A 22450-nucleotide genomic window follows, 5' to 3' on the forward strand; every position below is an offset into this window, starting at 1 on the left:
TAATTCCTCGCATCCGAACTCCAAACATTGATGTTATTGAGTGATACAATCACTGTTTTGGATATATTATTTCTTAAATAATATACTTACGTCAATATAGCATGCATTTATGAAAAACCTTGGCAGTGCAGCTATCTTTACCCTTGAATGATCATCTGAAACATAAATATTGTTTACAACAAGCAATAACTATATTTACAATACATGTGGTTAATTTATCAAGTTATCGTGATTAAAATTACTACTAAGATCCAGGCATCTGATTATTTATTTCAATCAATGTACACCAATCAACGTTATACCGAATTCGGGCTATGACAAAATGCAATGCTTTTATATGTGGGATTTGCTCATGACTTAAGGTATGTATCCTTGCATACATTCCGGTCTTTTATTTACGCTAAATGCAACAAACAGATCAAATGACATCATATATTTAGAATATTGCTATTTATGATTAAATTGACAGCATTTTTATCCTTTCCTTATGATAAGTGAGTTGCGTGTGTATCAATTTCACTTGTAACAGAAGAATCTTTAGAAGCATAATATTTTGAACGATGTCAAAATACAAGATCACAACTCTCTCTTATTTAAAACTATGAAGAAAATTCTTTCATCAGTCGCAGAAATTGATATGAAATTGATATAGCCTACGACATGCACTATTGATTTAGATAAGAGAAAAAGCAAATAAGTAATAATTTCATAGTGACTATTTGCTCAATTGTTCAAAAAAATCTGGGAGAAAATTCGTAGAGGAAGCTATTATCAATGGTTAACTAAACATGTACATAACAAAAGTAATCACAGGAAATCGTGACAACTGTGATGTCTGAAGTTCATGTGTACAATATATTCACACGAGTTTATTAAAAGAACTTGAATTATCGTGGTATATCAATGTAAATCATTATACTTCTTGTCTTAGATCTATTTTTGAATGTATACAATTTTAATTAAGTGGCATACGAAATGCGAACTATTTGTAAAATATTACAAATATCAAATATCCTGTAGACCATTATTTGATTCTTAGTTTGATTGGAGGAAATATATTGTCATGCTTAAAACTATATAAACACTTACATGGATACAAGCTGTTGTACCTGTTACAGAAAATATTTTCTGGTTTCATGGCATCGGTGCAATGTTTTGTTATATCTAGATCTTCAGCGAGATTCTGCAACATTGCCAAATTAAAGTTCTCACATGTAGTTCTATATAATATTAATGTATATATAAATGTACTTTCCTGATTTAAACAAACAAAAATCATCTTAACAATTGAACGATTTGCATAGTCATCTCAATATGTGTTTTAAAAATAAACAAAATAAGGATAGTAAATTAAAAGGTTTATGACAGACTAAGGCTACTATATAACATCTTCGTGTTTGTTATCTTTAACGTTTCATCATTTTACAAAACACTATACAAATTATGAACAATGAGTTTTATACAATTGTTGATGAACTGTCATATATGATTACTGAAGTGCTGTAGCACATACAAAACACTTAAATAGTTTATGCAACCGAATTGCTCAAACAAAATGTTATACAAAAATGTCACCAGGAAGAAAAGAAAGATATTTTTCAGATATATTTCAAGAGGCCAATAAAGACAATCCGTGTTAATAGAGAAAATATCATCACGTCTTTGTTTGACTTCATTTTCGAAAGGTGTAAACATTTTCATTGTAAATACATTATTTCTATTCTAATCCACTAGTCACAATGAAATTATTATTAACTTTAGATGTAATATCTGGAGAAAGATTACCTCTCAGAAGCTACAAAACATATAAAATGAGAAAATGTTTAGATGCACACATGTTTTGCCATATCTCAAATGCAAATTCATACGGTCATAGTATAGAAGACGATAAAAAGGGAATCAATTATTGCGGGCGGGGAAGGGAAATATTCTTTTTTAAACAAACGTCAGTACCTATATAAGAGCTAACTGAAAATTTCCAGTCATAACGTTCTACTTTTGGTCAAATAGTTTACACTATGTTTTGATATTTAAACTTTTAGTTTTATTCTCAAGGATTTCCCACGAAATGAATTGATAATAAAAAAACTGAGAATGCCGTTTCGGATGTTAATTAGAAGATGTATCATTTTCACATTTGAAATATCACTAAAAATATAAACTGATAAACAAATCTTATTTACCATGAATTCAATTGCAAAAGAATCTGGGTGTCTCTTGGTGACATACGAAAATAGATCTTTTACTTTCACTCTATGGCTATCTAAATCACATGGACCGTCTGATTCATCATGGTAAGATACGTCTACTAATACATCGGGATGATAGGCGTTATTAGGCTTTGTTACGTTTCCAGATTTTATATCTGTATGAATGTGATCAATATCAACAGAAACAATTCCGGAGTTATTTGCATCTTCTTCCTCCTGGATATTGTTAATCAGTTGTGTTTCTGTTAATTGATGAATTTTATTTATACATGCATACTAAAATCAAATAAATTGTAATAAGGATAAAACACAGCAGTATGTCCTGACGTCAATAGTTTAGGAAAACATACAAATTAATAGGAAAAATATTCCAAAGTTTTCTGGCAAATTATTTACTATAATGTTTGAAAGAGTGATAAAATAAACAACTCAGTCAAGAATCTTACATAATCCTACATTTTATTTCAAATATTTAAAGTATCAAGGCTCTAACATATTAATAAATAAAACCTTTGAAATTCTCATAAACGTGATCTTCTTTCTTTGATCCAGGGTTGTATCTTTCTTGATTAGCCGGTTTTTCAGTTTGCCTATTTTCGGATAAAGGAAAGTGCAAAGCTTACTAAAATTAAATGATAAAAAGGGCTCTACGATACATCGGTCGCGCACTACATCTGAATTAAACTAAGTATTAATTTCTCGTGTCGTTAAACATGCGAAGTACCCTGATCATATTTTTGACTAATCATTTAAATTGACATCTTGACAAAATTCTGGAAACAAAGTGATCCCTCGGAAGCATTAATCACAACAAAATAACATAAGAATTGCAGACTCGGTTTGATTGAGTCTGTACATGAGGGATAATGTATAAGTTCATTCTAGTGTACCAAACATTCTTCTTGGCTTCTATGCGCACGCATACACGTCATATTTCGAGGCATTAGAATCAATGATTGACCAATGGTTATTTTCTATGTTTTTGTGTTTGTGTGGAAAATCTTTCTAAAGATGTATAAATAAGCGAAAAGCCATGATATTATCTCAAAATGGTTTATACAAGCAAGCATTATCGAACGGGGAATTGCAACCGTTTCAGCCTCTACAAACAACATTATGGTTCGAATTTCTTCTTAATATAAACAATGCATTTCTTAAATTTGTATTGTCAATATCATCGATTGAAAACCATGCAAGTGCTCGGTACATATATGATATACTTTGTGAATAAAACTGGGTACATCGTTTCCGTGACAGACACAAACTTCCTTGTTATACAAAGGTCTACCTCAAAACGTTACTGAACCATACTCAATAAAAAGCAAAATATATCTCTTATATAATGGTAAGCAAGCATGTTAATGTTGTTTGGAAATTACTATTGTTATTATTATTGTCTATCTACTTACAAAAATGCCAGTGCTTACCTATGTTTAATAAAACAAAATGTTGCAAAAATAACCAAAGCTACTACAGCAACAGAGCCTGCAACTCCACCAACGACAGGGGCAATACTGACTGGATTATCTGTTGTGTCTTTTGTTGTATCTAATAAAAGAATTCAGTGAAGATAATGGTTGCTATGAGATATTCCGTAAAAAATAGAATGGCTATAGGTAATTGCTAGAAAAAATTATGTATGTCTTCTTGACAATGTGAAATTGGCTGAAAGCATGCATCTAATAACTAGATCCATATATTAATGATTAAAATATTGCTTTTACTAACGCCAATTTATACAAAGAAATATCTTTAGTTATTTATCTTTTTATTCATATTTTAGCAAAGACGTAACAAAGGAATAAGTTTAAGTTCTATAAAAGGATTATTTTAATATCGTAGATTCGATAAAAGTATGATATCGATTTAAAAAATACTACTAAATGTTTGACATGAGAATGAAAAACAAAACACAAATCACTAAAATTTAGTGCTAGTGAAATACAAATACTTACCGTGACCTTGACTTCGAACACAAAATATATCATCTTGTGAAGACGCTTGACATCCTTCTGTACAAATACCAGTATTTATCTCACAAACATTATTTATACAAAGATCGCTGCATGTCTGATTACAGGTTTGACCAAAGTACCCAGATTTACATTCACGACAATATGTGGTATTTGCACAGTATAAACAATTCTTGTTGTTTAAACAACACTTATCTCCAGAGTAATATCCTTTACATCCCAGATGACACTCACCAGAAATGTTATTACAGGAAACATTCATACAATTTGGAGAACAAATCTTTTCACAATCCGAGCCATAAAAGCCAGGTTTACAGAAATCACACATCATTCCGTCAAAATGTTCTATACATTCAAAGCAGTGCCCAGACTGTTTCTCACATCTGTTGTCCTTACAAGTATCTGAACAATCACCTATGCATTCATCTCCATATTTACCCTGAACACATTCCAAACAAAACGGTCCGTAGAAACCATCCTTACAACCCATGGAACACGTACCATTCTTTTTGTAACATATATTATTTAAACAATTTTGAGGACAGTTTTTCTCACAAATGGAATTATATTTTCCAGCAATACAATTTTCGCAGTAATTTCCAGACATTGTTGCTGATTTACATCCTTCTGTACAGTTTCCGAGAATTCTTCCACATGCATTGTTTTTACAATTAACGGGGCATTTCTTTTCACACAAGGTTCCATATTGTCCATGTTTACAATTTGAACAAGTTTCACCATCAAATTTAGCTGAGCAATGACATTTTCCAGTTTCAATAGAACAAACATTTTTTGTGCAACCAGTTGAACAGTCATTCTGACATTGATTACCAAACTTTCCGATTTGACATTTCAAACATTTCTCGTACGAAGTGCAGCTTATACAACCATTTATACATTCTTTTACACATACCTTATGACTATCATCGTTGTAAAATCCATCTTTACAAAAATTACAGTCTGTATCTTTTGAACAGTTCAAACAATTATTTGGACATTCATTAATGCATGAATCAGTTGTGCCATAAAACCCTGGTTTGCACTTAATGCATTCAGTGTTACTGCAAATACAATTTTCAGGGCAAATCAAATATCTACAATCGGTAGATGCATCTTTGTTGATGAATCCTTCTTTACATGTATTGCAAATGGTATCAGAAGTGCAATTTTTACAGTTAGAAGGACACTCAGACTTACAATCTTTAGACCGTCCAAGGAAAAATCCATCTTTACAAGTTTTGCACTCGGTATCAGAAGTACATGTTTTACAGTTGGAAGGACACTCAGACGTACAATCTTTATTCCGTCCAAGGAAAAATCCATCTTTACAAGTGTTGCACTCGGTATCAGAAGTACATGTTTTACAGTTGGAAGGACACTCAGACGTACAATCTTTATTCCGTCCAAGGAAAAATCCATCTTTACAAGTGTTGCACTCGGTATCAGAAGTACATGTTTTACAGTTGGAAGGACACTCAGACTTACAATCGTTATTCTGTCCCAGGAAATATCCATCATGACATGAATCGCAGTAGGTTATACTTTTATCACAAGATTTGCAAGTAAAATCACAAAGCTGATAGCATCGAGCACCTCTATGACCATCTATACATCCATCTGAACAAACATTTGGAAAATATCTATCTCGAAAGCATTTTGAACTAGCACAGCATACACTACAGCTTGTGTCATGTGTAACACAACTCTCGTTCTGTTCTGTAAGTAATTGAATCGAACGATTTGTTGATTATAAAGAGCACTCCGAAATAACGATGAGAAAGAAAGAAAGAATCTATATAAATCCTTAACGGGGGAACACTAAAGAGACAACTGCTCATAAAATATGCAATCTTTAAAGGTCGCAATTTATGGCAAAATTTTGCAAAACCGTGATTTGGCCTTCTCATAGACGGTAGAACTACAATATTGACCAATTCAACAGGGTTCCTCTATTTGAAACAAACTCATTTATTGGTTTCAGTTTAGTCTTTCAGCAAAACAAATTTTGTTTTTAATCTGGTATTTTTCCCAATTGTTGTTAATTTCACATTTAGTTTAATTATTTTTCTTATTATGATGTTTCGATAGAATAAGGGAGACTCCACCAGATAACACTTTATATTGGAATTGTTTAAATCAACATTCTTAACTTATTTGGTAATCCGATTATTTTTCTTTTGTTGTGATTGTATAGATTCTTTGTCTTAGTTCAAGTTTAAGTGATTTTTCTTAATATCAATTAAATATTCAAAATCTTTATGTAACAAATAATATTTCTCTTTTGACTAAAGTATATTTAAAATTGTGACCGGGATTTTATTGTACTACGTTAAAGCAATTAAGGTGTGTATTTTCTTATATACGTAATCCTTGTGAAACATTTTATTCGAACTAGATTAAGCTGTAACATTATCATTTATACATATTTAATGCCCTGAATAGTGTCTTACGTATATCCTTAAGACAATGTAATACGTATACATTTATGAAATATTGTTTCATCTTATAAAATATCAAAATGTACATACTGCCAAAGACAAAATATCCGTGATTGCCAAGACAGGCTATAACTACTATGACCTGAAACAGAAAAATGTACTTTGAAAACGCAGATATGTGTTACATAAACAAAATGTATGAAGAAAAATCAAGTTCCAACTGCAAAAGAGTATAACTAGTTATGATTATGTTTTATAATATATAAGGGTTTCTGATAAACTGAATGATTACTTTTTTTTAAAAAATGATAACAACATAAATACCTTTATCGACATTTGTTTCAAGCAACATTTCATAAGAATATCCAAATGATACATTTCTATTGCTTTTATCAATATTTAAAATGATTATGGAAACTGTGACCATTGTAGACCTATCCACTTAAATGTGCCTGATTTTGTCGTTCTTTTGTAATTTCACTTCAAAATTACGAAAACAAAGTTTGACAATTTCGAGTGGAAAAGGCAAAAATACGACAAGGCGTTAATCAGTCACAATAGAAACTTAAATCAGTCACGATAAATAAGTCACAATAATAACTTCCTTAAACAATCACGTAGATTTTAAACATTTTATACAAATGATTATTTAATAAAACAAACCGTAGTCCAGTTTTTGTTCATTTTCGTTTTTCTTGTTCAATTTCCTATAATCAATAGTTAGAATAATTCCAAAAATGAATGCCTTGATTCTCTGTCGTCTGCTCCGATGTTTACACTGCAAAATATAAGTTTTGAAAAAAAAAGACAGTGATACCATAACAAAAAAAACAGCAATCAGGAAGTAGAGTTAATGCATAGTTGGTAAACAGACGATCATAACTATATCTAAATATGTAAAATTTGAATAAGTTAAAAAAACTCGTTTATATATTTGAATAATTATAATGCGTTTAATTAGGCATATTATCATATTATGCATGAATTGTATGATTTAACAACACTGAGGCGATCATTTTTGACACTTATTTGCAAATGGAAATATGTAAGTTACCAATCATTATGCGTAAAGCATAAAACACAAATATAATTATGGCAGAGATGATTTTTTATGAAGCAATACAATATTCATATGCCTAATTATTTATAATATAGTAACTTGCAGTAATGGAAGTCATTCAAAGTTTTCATTTAGGTTTCATATGGCAACAATAATATATAAATAGTCTAAGCGAGCCACTTCAAAAAATAAAACTTCAAGCCTAACTGATATTTTGTTATGGAATTGTATTCTTTTTACTAACAAACTTCATGTGTTTAAAATGATAAAAATTGTCTATATACAATTCTTTCGAGAAACGACCGTAAGTTTATAAAAACTAGGTTACCTTGCTGTTTTTATGTTTGTAATAAATATTTCATTATAGATACCCTTTTACCGAGCTTTTTACACCAATACAACTTATTGTGAATGCAACTCATTCACTGTAATCTTCATATAAAAACTGTTTTACTATTTGACAAAAATAACATTCTTCATTTAGGTAAATTACCAAGTTGTCCTTTTTTGACCCAACAAAAGGAATCGGTGTAAACTGCAGTAATGGAATTCACAAAATTTTGTTTTATTTTCTAAATGCTATAAAATTGTCATTGGAATATGAGTCAAAACATTTTATTTCGTGTCGCTATATTGTTGACATAATTAACGCTGTCAGAATTTTAATTTACATTAGATGGCTTTAATGTAACTTTTTTCATTGGTGTGAAGCCATTAATGGGTATTAAATATTACCTCTATGTGTTTATGTTATGAAAGCATATGATCGTCAGGGTTTAAAGTCCAATTATTTTGTTTATCCGAAACAAAAATCCAATTAAATCATTGTTATAAACTCCTGTGGCAGGCTCTTATTTAGTGGTCTAAGCCCTATTAATTATTGTAATTAAGTAATCTTCAACCTTGGTTTTATTTCCTAGTCTGATTGGTTGATAAAATTACTCGCTCAAGTATTGCGCGGCTTTCGATACTTTTGTTGAAGACATGTTGATTGTTTTTGTGGAAATGTTTTAACTATTTGTAGGTAACTTTGTTTAACAGTCGAAGGGTGTACACTTGTGCAGTTCATGGGAGAGATTGTTGTTTATGTGAGCAGGTCCATAACTTGGTCTCTGACTTATTCTACTGTAAAGCTGTATACTGCTGTGTCCTTTTATGATAGACTTATTTGAAGTGAACAGTGACACATAATCAATTTTAAATAAAAAGAATAACCTAGAAATACTTAAGTTGTATATATTTATTTATTAAAATAACCATAGTTACACTTCTACTTTATGATAATTACAGTCCGTATACGCGAAACAGTTAAAAACCTTTAAGGGGAATTCATCAATGCATATATCACTTGTCTCATAAAAACCCTGCTTTGCACTTCATGCATTCAGTGCAATTGCAAATACAATTTTAAGGGCAAATTAAATATCTACAATCAGTAGATACGTCTTTGTTGATAAATCCTTCTTTACAAGTGGGCTACTTGGTATCAAAAGTACATGTTTACGGTTAGAAGGACACTTAGTCTTAAATCTTTGTTTGGTCAAAGGAAAACTTTGTCAAACTTTTGATCACAAAAATTGCAAGTAAAATCGCAAAGCTCATAGCAGCGAGCACATCTTTGACCAAATATACATCCGTCTTTGCATGCACTGGAAAAAACATACACACTATACAACATTTTGAACTATAACAGCATAAACTACAGTTATCGTCAGGTGTAACGAAACTTTGGTTCCATACTATAATGAAACAAATTATTTGTCATTATAAAGAATACACTAAGATCCCTTATGGAGAGACGACAAAGAATCATAGTATATATTTTGTAGATTTTATACACAGCGGTTAATAAGAATTGTGGCATAATTACAATTTGAGTCACTTAACATGAATTACTTGATGCCATTACATGAACTGGCGTTTACATTGTATATTCATTACTTTGATACATGTACATACAATAATGATTAATGACAATGTGTTTTCCTATTTTTACATGTTTTTTTTCTATTCAAAGACTTCAATTCCAATGAATTACTTCTGTTAAGTGTTTTTTTTTCCAGATATATGTTGCCCCACCCCATTGCAATAAAATGATAATGTTAACAGTATCTTTTTTAAAATAGATATTGATGATTTCTAAACATCATTTCATTCATAATGAAATTATAAATATAACAGATACTGATGTGACCATGATGTGATCATTTTTTATAATATCGGTTATTAAAGTAATTTATAGGTTTAAATTAATGTGTTGGATTTGTTTCCTGCAATATTGACATTGCCTGGTCTATACTTATGTTTTTAGAAAAATCATGATATAAGGTTAATAGTCAGCTGTACATACTTTTATCTGCAATGTCCTGAACTGTTTTCTGATGTATATCCTTTCGAAATGTAATTCATTCATGAAATACTGTTGCAAATTATAACACATTTTTTGGCGAAGGTTAACAACAATTATGTTAATTGTTTATGCTCTCCCGTGTGGAGGAAATAAAAGTATTTTCTATCCATTGATATACGTACATACATGTATATTGACTAATAAGTTATTAAATTTTAATACATTCAATATATAGAATAAAAATGTAGATCTAAAATGAATAGCTGTTATCGGAAGTATTGCTACAAAATTAGTTTAAAGGGAAAGGCAATGTTAGAATAAAAACTTGATATCAGAAAAAGAATACTATAAATAGTAAATCTGCAAATTTTTTGCCGCCAAATAATAATATTAAAGGAACGATAACAAAATTTAAATCGCTAAATCACCGATTTCTACAAATTAGTAGGCGCGGACATGTTTGTGTATTGGCCGTTTAAAAACACGTGCGCGTGATGTCATTCCCCCACATCTTTAGATTTATGATAAATCTAGTAGAATTGTAGCGAAATATAAATGTATTAAAAAGTATTGACCAGACAAATTAATTTTCACAGGAGGTGTAGAGAAGGTTGTTTTTGTTCAAAATACATAACAATATCAAAAAAAAAAATACAAAAAAAAAATAAAGAAACAAATAATAAAATCAAACCGGTCGCACCACTTCAGGCCAGTGATGCCTTTTTAAATTAAACAATTTTTCACAGATTTGATGAATACACATAAAAAAATTATTATTATTTAATAAAGTTTCACAATCAAATAATGCAATTAAATAAACAAACGCACCAACGAATAATCGGCTGTTAATTATTGAACGGCGATTATCATTATTATAAAAATCCTACTATTTAAAACGTGTTCTTAATAGTAATTAAATTTTGACTTTCAAATAAAATGTGTGAACATATGTTTTAATTGATGTACACATTTCAAAAATATAAGCAACTCTTTTGAAAAAACATGTCTGTCAATCAGTGTTCCTGCGTGGTATTTATTTACATAGTAATCGTAGCATAATATTAACTGCAGGCAAAACATTTTTATTGGCTGCTCAAAAATCTAATTTGCATAATTTATTCACACAATTGCTGGTTCTTACTACTTATGTCTAATACTGTGCATTATCCATTTTAGTTGTTTCTAATTTGCACCAAAAGTCCCTGTCACACTGTGTACTGACGATTTTTATTGCTCCTGGTATGCCTCTGTGCCGACAGACCTTTTGATCATGCACAATGTTTCCCTGATTGGTTAATCACACTTGTCAAATATTCTGATGACGAAATATACATTTTTTACACTTCATCAGTGAACTGAGTGACCTTAGGGGAAATCAAGTTCCGCACCTGTCAGATTGTACTGTAAATTACAGCATTTCATAAAATAGCAGGACACTTTTTTTCAGTTACCAATAATCATTTTGAAATATTAAGTAGATTGATGTTTTTTGTTTTATTGGATTAAATTTACGATAGTATAAATGCGTATCTGTGTGGGAAAGAGATTGTGTCAGTAGATAACATGGAAAAAAGCTATAACTAGGGAACTGGATAAACCCGAGAATATGTGTAATTACAGGGGAATGGGCAACCTGTTGCTGTTGGTACCAGTTTTGACTGGATGACTAAATAACCCAACGGACAGTTTTGTTTTCATACGATATTAGTCTGGGTGCCAATTTTCCTGCGCCATTTTCATTTTTTAGCGTCAATGGCGCAAAATTGCGTCCTCAGCAGATCTCTGCATATTGGATTTAGTTGATATTTTAAGCTGAAAAAAGATACATGACCGGCAATGTACCCGATTCGGACAGCTTGTCTAGCGAAAATTAAGTACAAAATAAAAGGATTTATCGTCAATTTGAAGAAGTTTCTCATAGTACCCAAATTAAATTGACCAAATAAATTAATTGGTTTATCTTTGAAAAATAAGCAGTCATTGCTCAAATCATGTGGTCAGGGATCATCATCGGACAAATGTAGATTAATGTCGCGGCGTTTTCAATTAATTAATTAAAGCAATTCAGTTCAATATGATGTTTTCATAAATAATAAATATAATGTACGTAACAAGATTTATAAGTTCTTCATCAAGATATATTTCAGTTGTACCAACGTGTACACCTATACCGGAAGTGGGTGTAACACGTCATAATCTCGGTCTCGTCTGTCTCGCGAGAGTTAGAGAACGCCAAAATGGCGGCGCCCATGAACTTATTTCTCAAGTAAAAGATAGTGTCTTAAAACACGAATTTCTCAGTTATACGGTTGATGTCAACAGATAAACTGTCATGGTACCTCTTTTTACATGATAAATATTTATATTAGACGGACATCAATCTATCCATTCCTATTCCTTTAACATGGATATGTAACATTGGGGATAAACTAGGAGCATAACTTAGAATATCCTTTGACATTACTAAGATGTAACGAACCGTTTTCCAAAGTATGTTCATCTTCGTGAATTAAATGCCCTTTATTCATTATCACTGTATGTTTAACAATGATTTATCTAATTTCGAGCCATTCTGTGTTTTCCTGATGTCTTTATTATAATTTTAGATTCGTTTACAGTTTTATTAATGAATACAATCAGTAATAAGGAAGTAAAATTTACGACACATGTGATCAACAAACATTCAGATTTGTAAAATTCATAATGAGCATCATCTCCGTACTCACCCCTTCTTTCCGTATTCCTATTTCAGTTCGTGGTCCTCCTGGGTATCTCATCGGTCCTGTAAGGCTTGGTTTTATTAGGGGCCGCGTGTAGTGAATGTCGTTCTCCCTCATCTATCTCGCCTAAAAGTCTCACATTTAGTTGAGCCTCTTTAGATACTGAAACCGGTGATCAAGAATACCAAGAATATTATTTCAAATATGTTGCATTATGACGTTTGCCTTTTATTTTAAAATTTTAATAATAATTCAATACCAAATAAGGCCTTAGTGCATGGGATCAGACTTCAACCCCTACCTTGTATCAGATAACATTGTACGTACAAGTGAAGTACATGTACCTTTCCTATTCATTAATTTATTTTGAAATAATTTCCCCCATGGATTTAAAAAGCCCATTTACAATTAAGGTTTAATAAAGTACAGATTGCAGACATATACACGGAAATACATATCGCCGGTTACATTCAAAAACAAAAATTTAGACTTGTCTATCAAAATTTGGATGATTTAAAATAAATTTTGCGTCTTGACAAAAATATAATGAGGATAATTCCTGGTATTCCATCGAGCGTTTCGGTGTATAGCTGGAAATGCGAAACAAGAAACAACAGCGGAATTATAGAACCAAATTCATTTCGAGAATAACTTGGTCTTTTACATTTTTCAGTCTGAAATGTTGATTGATACAAAAAGTATTGTAAATTGAAATTTTTGAATTAATGTGAACATTAAATCAGGAATTTCTTACATAGATAAGCTGGGGCACTTTATCCAGAAATATATGCAAAGATCGTTATGAAATATACTTTTTAAATAAATTGAAAACGGCTATTTTTATGCTTTTCTTAGCCCGATTTGAGTGAAAAGCGTTCAAACGCTTTTCTTTTTGGGTCATTTTTTACAATTTCAAAAATTATTCTGGAAAAAACGAAGTGCGCGAATGATCTGAAATTTTGCATAAAGATTAGTGGTCTAAACCTACATGGTGCATTCATCTGGAATTTGTTTTACAGTCCCAGCTAAACAAATATCCTCAGTGGAGTCCCTTTAAATTAGAAAGTATAACACATTTTATAAAACCGCAAGTTTGTAACGTCATTAAATAATCGTAACGTTTTTATTACATGCTTTGCAGTGGAATGTTTATTTGATAATTTTGACTGTAGCCGACTATATTTTAATGCGGATGAAAATAATATTTCATAACTAAAAGGAATTATCAACAGGTATAAATTCTGTCGTATGTAAATAATGCTTCTTTAGGAGAAGCAAGTAAATAACTGCATACATTGTGGTAAAAATGTAACAGAATTCAAGACAATGTACAGACCTAATTTTCAATATTGGTACGGTGACATCATAATGTGATGACGTCATGAAGAAATATGCATGATGTTACGCGACAAAACAAGTAAAAATGACTTAAAATCAGTAAAAAGCATGAAACAAATAGAAAATGTGTTTGTTTCTAATACTCGTATGAAAGTAAAGACAAACCGTTTGCATTAAAGGACTGTTGCGAGTTTGAAGACCACATTCTAAACGACAATTTAATATCTTATAACTAATCAGATACATATGAAAATGAATTATTTCTTCATTATGAACAAAAATTAATTGAAAGGATATATTTACAAAATTTTCGTTGTACCACATGATGCATTATGTTTTCAATGCGATATATAAAATGACAAGTTAGTCGATGAATTTGATTGCTTTATTTATACAAATTTAAACTTTTATGCTGTTGATTTTACATATTTCATAGACTTAGTTGTATTTTAAAATCTATAAATATTTTTATATGACTCAGTTATTGTATGTATGAAACAATTTTGATAATATCTACCATAAAAACTGATAACTGATATGTATATATGTTGATCATTATTTTTGAACGTGACAGAAACATTGACGGTCGTGAAAATTAAGCAAAATTAAAATCAATCGCATCTACTTTAGTTACAATTGTTTTCAAAATTATAATACGCACATTGGTTATTGTCCCCCGCCTTTTCGAGAAAAAAAGGGGGATATAGAAATAGGCTCAGTCCGTCTGTCCGTCCGTCTGTCCGTCCGCACTCACAGGACAGTAATTATGTGGCTAGAGGGACAATAGGTAACTGTTCTTTCTCTTTGATGTCATTCATTCCGTAATGCTTTTATGTGGCTGTTTTCTTTTGTGTGGCTAAAAAGAACAATAGAGAGAACAATAGAGTAGCCACATTATTACTCTCCTGTTAGAACGTCCGTGTATCCGTCCGTCACACTTTCGTGTCCGGTCCATAACTTTGTCATTTATGAAAGGAATTTGAAATAACTTGGTACAAATGTTTATTATAATAATACGATGTGTCATGCGCAACAACCAGACCCCTACCTCCAGGGTCAAGGTCACACTTGCTCATTCAAGGTCAACATTGCCTATTTGAGGGTATATGTCGTGTCCGGTCCATAACTTTCTTATCTATGAGGGGATTTTGTAAATACTTGCCATAATTGTTCACAATAATCAGATGATGTGTCATGCGCAAATACCGGTCACCTACCTCCAAGGTCAAGGTCACTTGGAGGTCAAATACTTACATAGTCTGTTACAGGGTATATTTTGTGTCAGGTCTATAACTTTTTCATAGATCAAAGGATTTTGAAAATACTTCGCACAAATAGTCACTATAATAAGAGGATGTGTCATGCGCAACACCTGCAAGGTCAAGGTCACACTTAGAAGTCAAAAATTAACATAGTCTGTTATAGGGTATATTTTGTGTCGAATCTAGAACTTCTTCACAGTTCAAGGGATTTTGGAATAACTTGGCACAAATAGTCACAATAATAAGCCGATATGTCAGGTACAACACCTGCACCCCTACCTCTTAAGGTCAAGGTCACACTTAGAGGTCAAAGGTTAACAGAGTCTGTTATTTGGTATATTTTTTGTCCCGTCCATTACTTCTTCATAGATTAAGGGATTTTGAAAATACTTGGCACAAATAGTCACAATGATTAGATGATATGTCATGCGTAACATCTGTGTCCCTACCTCCAAGGTCACACTTAGAGGTCAAAGATTTACATAGTCTGTTATAGGGTATATTTTGTGTCCAATCTATAACTTCTTCATAGTTCAAGGGATTTTGAAAATACTTGGCACAGTCTCAATAATAAGACGTTATGTCATGCACAACACCTGCTCCCCTACATCCAAGGTCAAGGTCACACTTAGAGGTCAAAGCTTAACATGATAGATTTTTAAATTCCATGTTTCATTTTGTTTTTTTAAGAAATTTATTGTTACATTTGCAGATCTAGCATTGATCATAATTTTGGACTGAATGTCCTGAGATCCATACCTCAATCTTTTGAAATAGCACAATTTTATGCTTCATATAAAACTCCCGGGACAGGGGACGTTGGTAACTCTGTTACAAATTCTTGTTGACTTGAATGTGTAAATGTGCATTTTAATCCAATGAGGTTATTGGAACTATTACAGTTATTACCTTACATGCTTATTTTTTTACTATGGTTGGTTTAAAACAGACGAACACATAGTGTAGTTGAATCATTTTTTATTTTATCACAAAAGTATATATTATTTCGAGGTTATGTCAGCATAATTAAGAGACTTCTGCTTTTGATATAATGATAGGATTAGCCTTAGACGAGTAAATTAATTAAATACGTACATTTTAGAAAAGAAATAACAAAATTGTTTATTTGATTTGTGTCAACATTTAAAATATTGGATCGTTACAAATAAAGGGAAATAATTCATGAAGGACAGTTACTATATATCATTTATATCGATATCTTTCTCATAAATACATATAATTTTTTATATGTTATTAAAGGAAATATTATAAAAAGCATTGAAGGATTACGAACATTTGTTATCTACAGATTTCAAATATGAATTAAATCAATCAAAAATAACATAAACAAACAGGAAGAAAAACATATTTCTTTATTGCTTGCTTTAAACATCAAAAAAGAATTTTTTGTTGTCCATTTACACATGTAATAATTTCTAAGGCTTGTAAATAGTCCTTAAAGTAAGGAAAGCGGTACAACTATTAAATAGGGTGTATGTTTATTGTTTGTAACACATATGTCCATGTACAATGTTTTATTGAAGGTATTTATATCAAATCCACATCGAATCTTCAAATATCCTTTATACACAGTGAGTTTTCTTCTTCAAAGACATCAGCATGTTGTACAAGATGTTTCACGGTAAAACCTTAAGTTGAATGTCCACATATTTTCCGCATCCAGCAGTATCTCTATCTGAAAATATTGATTATTTGCTCTAAGACTTATAAAAACCTTAAGAATAATTATCAATATCATTACGAAAAAAATATCAATCATAAGACATAGAAAAAATGAAAGTTATTTCATTTCATTATGCAGTCTATAAAAAAATCCATACGAATTTCGTTGTCTTAATGCAAGTTCCCCTTTCTGTAGGTGAGAAAAAGGAAACAATGCAATAACAACAAACCACTGAAGAATATATTCAGAATTCATAAATATACAAAAACTAGCCATTGACTGGCGTAACATCATGTATGTATTCATAAATTCTTTAGTTACATCTTTATTGAAAGCTAGGTGAAAATGGATAGTGCAAAAGCAGAAATGTTAACATAAAAATAACGGAATTATTGTTACCTCCCGATCCATGGATGCTTGCTGAGTCGTACATGTGATCATCAGCTTCAAGTATATTCAAAATGTAATTTAATATTTATGATCCTTTTTATAGAAACATAACTTTCTTCTGGAAATTCAAAAGTAAATTAACTTTTTAAAAGTTAAAGTGTACCGAGTAATAACATTCGAAAATTCTGAAACCATTTCAAAACAAAATATTGTTTATATTCTAATTATCACCATTTAACAGTCTTAAATATATATAAATATAAAAAGGATCATATAATAATATGTTATTTTCGGACCAAATATCCATTGCTGTACTTTAGTTAGGATTTCGTGCATATGCCAAACACATTGTCGGAATTTAACAAACATTCTTCTATAAAATTAGGTGCTTTCATTTGATGTTCATACATTTTAAACAATAATTGTAAATGTACCAGTAAGGCTTTATGTTCTAGATATCTTATTATTCTTTATACATGTATAATTGTTGCTTTTATTGGAATGGAAAGTTTTTTGTTTGAAAATATTTGACATAAGGGTATATACTTAATAAATAATGATATTGAACTATAAAGCAATAATTGTCTTACAACGTTGCGTTCCATCCAGTGCCTCGTATGTTACGTTTTCGTTTTCTACAATGCCATCTGAAAGGTTATTTATATCAATATATATATTAATGTACATTCTAAGAATAACTGTCAACATGCATGTGAACAAATTGACTTTAGTATTGGTTCAAATCAAAAATGACCAGCATAGTTTTGGCCCTTATGTATTACTGACCGATTGAATATAGAATTACATAAGTCTGGGCTAGTAATCCTTTATAGAATAGTTGTCAGCATATTAACTCACGCAAGAATATCTGCATGTGGGTTATAACCTAAGGGCACCAACCTGTTACAATGCAAATTAACTTGAATCAGAGATAGACCGCTTTTTAACCTAAAAAAGCTCATTTTAAAAAGTATTAAGGCTATCTAGAACCAACACACTTTCTAAGAATATGTGTAATCATGCGAATTAAGGAATCTTTTTTCTAGACCCATTTTTAGTTTCTTTATCGAATTTCTGATTTAATAATTTCAATATGTTACACTGATTTTCTTAACGTCAATTTTAACTGTATTGCAATAGAAAAATTCCATTAGCAAATGTCAAATTATCACGAAATTTTCATTTGAATGCGTCTTGATTCGACTTAATGCATCAATTCGTTATGAAAAGAACTATTCATACGTACGACTATTTGAGATATTTTGCATTTCGGTTATAGCGCTTGGTTCCATAGTTTTCTCGTTTCTCCTGAAATTCAAATATTATATACACCTGTTTAGAACAAATTACGAAAATGTTAAGTCATTATAAAAGAAAACGTGTAACAAAACTGAAATGTGAGTTCTAGACCGGTGATAAAGATAACTGTATAGAGGATATGCTTTTTTTGTGTAAAGATTCTTAACATATTGCGCTGAGACGTGAAAAATATGTGTTTATTTCTAATTTGATGTGAGATATAAAGAATATTTACGTAAAATTCTATACTATATCCCTATTCAGTAAAAAGCAGGAATTGTCGACACTTTTCATTGAAGCGCGGGAAACAGAGGCAAGTAAGAATATGACGTCATTCGTTTAATGACTACGCAAATAGGTGTAAATAAAATTTAATGTAACTCATAATTATTTGATTGGTGTAATACTATTTGAATCGAGAAATATACAAACAAAACAAATGTCTATCATGTGAATTTCCGATTTTTTTTAATTAATACACATGGAAACACCGACAAATCAATACCACACTCACTGTGAGTGATAAGCTATGACTGATGTTGAGTTTATTTCTTGGATAAAACTATGTATTTCGTTTGTAAGTATTAAATAAAACAGTTTTACCTTTTTGCTGTGAAGCGTTTCTCTAGAACCATCTTCGATATCGACACACATAATGCAACGGTTGTAATAGCAAAAAGAGTTGCAAACACTGCAATTAAAGTGTCCTTTGAACCATTTTGGTCATCAACGTTAGCTTTTTCTAAAATGAATTGAAAGTTGTATATTATAAATTCTTTAAATAGATTCATGATTTCATTAGTCTGTTTCTCCCTTCTAATTATTTATCATAATTATATTCATATTTTTTGTAAATAAAAATCACAATGAATATTATGCAAAAATTGTTATTCTTTTATAATTCTTTGCAACTACATCTTATTTGACAAGCTTTATTTTCTGCAAGCAAACCAGCAAAAAAGCTTTTTATAAAACACACATAATAGAGAATATAGGATTACAAATATTCTAACATTGACCAATTAATTAGAAATTGGTATTCTTGAATTGTGTTGCGTAAAATATATTTGGACAAAGGGCAAGGTCGAAATTCTGGAAAAAGAGCCCCAATTTGACAAATATTTCCTCTATTATTTTTTCAATATATATGCATGGATTTTCTTCAAACTAAGTGCATAAACCGCTACACTCATCCTTGAATTAACGCTCCCCGTGGGGCTCGAACCTTCGACCTCCCGATCCGAAGGCGGACGCCTTAACCACTAAACCAACGGTACCGGTTATATATTTCATATAAAGCAGCTCTACTGTGTAGGGGTTATTCACTGTATTTGAAAGAATATGTCCATTTTAAAAAAGATATCCACGTAAACCGGATCTAAATCTGTGCTATTTCCACCAAAACACTTTCCAATAGTCGCTTGGGTAACACAACCTAATACACCCTCCAAGATAAAAAAAATATTTTAGAAGCTTAGGAAACATCAAATCAAGTTCTTAGATGAGAGCTAATTTCGTTTTCATTAAGGCAGAAAAGTTGTATAAATCTGCAGGCTTGGATCTAAAAATATAACACTTTGCATTATTTTGAACAGTTATCATTCATTCCTTCCGTGAAAAATAGATATGCCAGTTTAAGTTCTTCAGTTTCAAGGAATAAGATAATCAGAATGATTTCGTAAATATTTCATATCAAAATAATTTATTAAAAAGCTTCATCTATAAATAACAAATACATTTTAGATACTCGGTAAATGATGAATGTGTGCGATCTCAAGAGACCATTCCATGTAAGCTACTAGTATTGATGTCAGGTTTGATAGCTTGGTCATGACCAGATATGACTTAAAACTAAACGCTCCCTGTGTACCTTCAAAAGGTAATATAAATCTAACATTTTCTTAATAAACTTTTTTAATGGTTGTGTACATAAATAATACATAATCTATTAAAAACTTTAGAAAAGGTCACTATACAACAATTATCTCTAGAGTACTCATCCTGACTACAGACACCAGAATCTTTATTGCAGGAAACATCCACAAAGTTTTTCATCAGTTTGGCTTACAATTGTTGCTAAAACTGTCTTATTTACATTTGATTGTTCACAATTTTCGATTGTAGTAGTATTTTAAAATATAAAAAGTATATATAAAAATATATAATTGATATGTTTTAATTTCCATTCATTTTTAATTCAACGAAGGAAATATTGTGTTGCCTTGGTTTGACACAAAGAAATATCATAACTACTATTCTATTATGTATTTAACATGCGATATAAATAAGGAACAAATCACCAATTTTAGTTTTGGTAAAATATGAGTACTTACCTTTACTTTCAGCACAAATTGGATTATCTAAAACAGCTATACATCCTTCTGTGCATAAACCAGTAATACTTTTACAAACATTGTTTATACAAAGATCGCTGCATGTCTTACTACAGGTTTGACCAAAGTACCCAGATACACATTCACGACAAGCTGTGTTATTTTTGCAAAATAAACAGTTATGACTGTTTATACAACACATATCTCCAGAGTATCCATTCTTACATCCCTGGTTACACTTCCCAGAATCTTTGTTGCAGGAAACATTCATACAATTTGAGGAACAGTTCAGTTTACAATTTGAGCCATAAAAGCCATGTTTACAAATATCACACATCATTCCCTCAAAATTTTCAACACATTCATAGCAGTGCCCAGATTGTTTCTTACATTTGTTGTCTTTACAAGTATCTGGACAATCACTTTTGCATTCCTCTCCATATTTACCTTGAATGCACTCAAAACAGAAAGGTCCTTTGAAACCATCTTTACATCCCTCAGAACATGTACCATTCTCTTTGTCACACTTTTTATTTAAACAAGTTTTCGTGCAATTTTTCTCACAATATAGGTCATATTTTCCAACAATACAATTTTCACAATAACTGCCAGACGTAGTTGCTGATCTGCATCCTTCTGTACAGTTTCCTTGAGTTCTTCCACATATGTTGTTTTGACAATCATCGGGACATTTAATGTCGCAAAAGGATCCATAATAACCACGTACACAGTCAGAACAAGTTTCACCATCAAAGTTAGGTAAACAATAATAACATTTTCCAGTTTCAATGGAACAAACATTGCCTATACAACCAACAGAACAATTATTCTGACACTGATGACCAAACTTGCCAGAATAACAGTTCAAACATTTTTCGTACGAGGAGCAGCTTATACAATCCTTGTTGCATGTATTTGAACATACTTTCTGGTCACCACTACTATAAAATCCATCTTTACAGGAATAACAATCTGTATAAGTTGAACAATTATAGCAATTATCCGGGCATTTATTTATGCATGATTCTCCTGTGTCAAAAAATCCATTTTTGCACATAACACATGTCGAGACATTACAATAACAATTTTCAGGACAATCTAAATATCTACAATCAAAGTATTTGTCTTCGTCTTTGTTGACGAATCCTTCTTTACAAGTTTGACAGACGGTATCAGAAGTACAGGTTTTACAATAAGACGGACACTCGGACTTACAATCTTTTTTAAGTCCTAGGTAAAATCCGTCAAAGCATGAATCACAGTAACTTATATTGCTAGCACAAGATTTGCAATTAAAATTACAAAGCTCATAGCATCGAGGACCTCTATGGCCATCTATGCATCCATTTAAACAAGTATTTGGAAAATCGTCATCAAGATAGCATTTTGAACC

General features: G+C 31.0%; 1 protein-coding gene across 1 annotated transcript in view; it reads right to left on the bottom strand.

Moving 5' to 3' along the window:
* Nucleotides 1-22229, bottom strand: part of LOC132755579 (uncharacterized) — a 35439-nt gene extending 13210 nt beyond the window's left edge. Inside the window, exons 1-12 of the mRNA XM_060746464.1 lie at nt 21058-22229; nt 19328-19466; nt 18672-18733; nt 18016-18072; nt 17435-17479; nt 17001-17047; nt 6712-6763; nt 4166-5899; nt 2721-2828; nt 2184-2452; nt 1090-1183; nt 91-155 (exon numbers count right to left, since the gene is read on the bottom strand). Coding sequence (XP_060602447.1) covers nt 91-155; nt 1090-1183; nt 2184-2452; nt 2721-2828; nt 4166-5899; nt 6712-6763; nt 17001-17047; nt 17435-17479; nt 18016-18072; nt 18672-18733; nt 19328-19466; nt 21058-22114 — 3729 coding nt within the window. The 5' untranslated portion in view covers nt 22115-22229. The remainder of the gene's footprint in view (nt 1-90; nt 156-1089; nt 1184-2183; nt 2453-2720; nt 2829-4165; nt 5900-6711; nt 6764-17000; nt 17048-17434; nt 17480-18015; nt 18073-18671; nt 18734-19327; nt 19467-21057) is intronic.
* Between the last annotated feature and the right edge of the window lie 221 nt (nt 22230-22450).

Source organism: Ruditapes philippinarum, unplaced genomic scaffold (assembly GCF_026571515.1).
Source record: "Ruditapes philippinarum isolate M1 unplaced genomic scaffold, ASM2657151v2 ctg5851_1_1_1_1, whole genome shotgun sequence".
Classification (NCBI taxonomy): domain Eukaryota; kingdom Metazoa; phylum Mollusca; class Bivalvia; order Venerida; family Veneridae; genus Ruditapes; species Ruditapes philippinarum.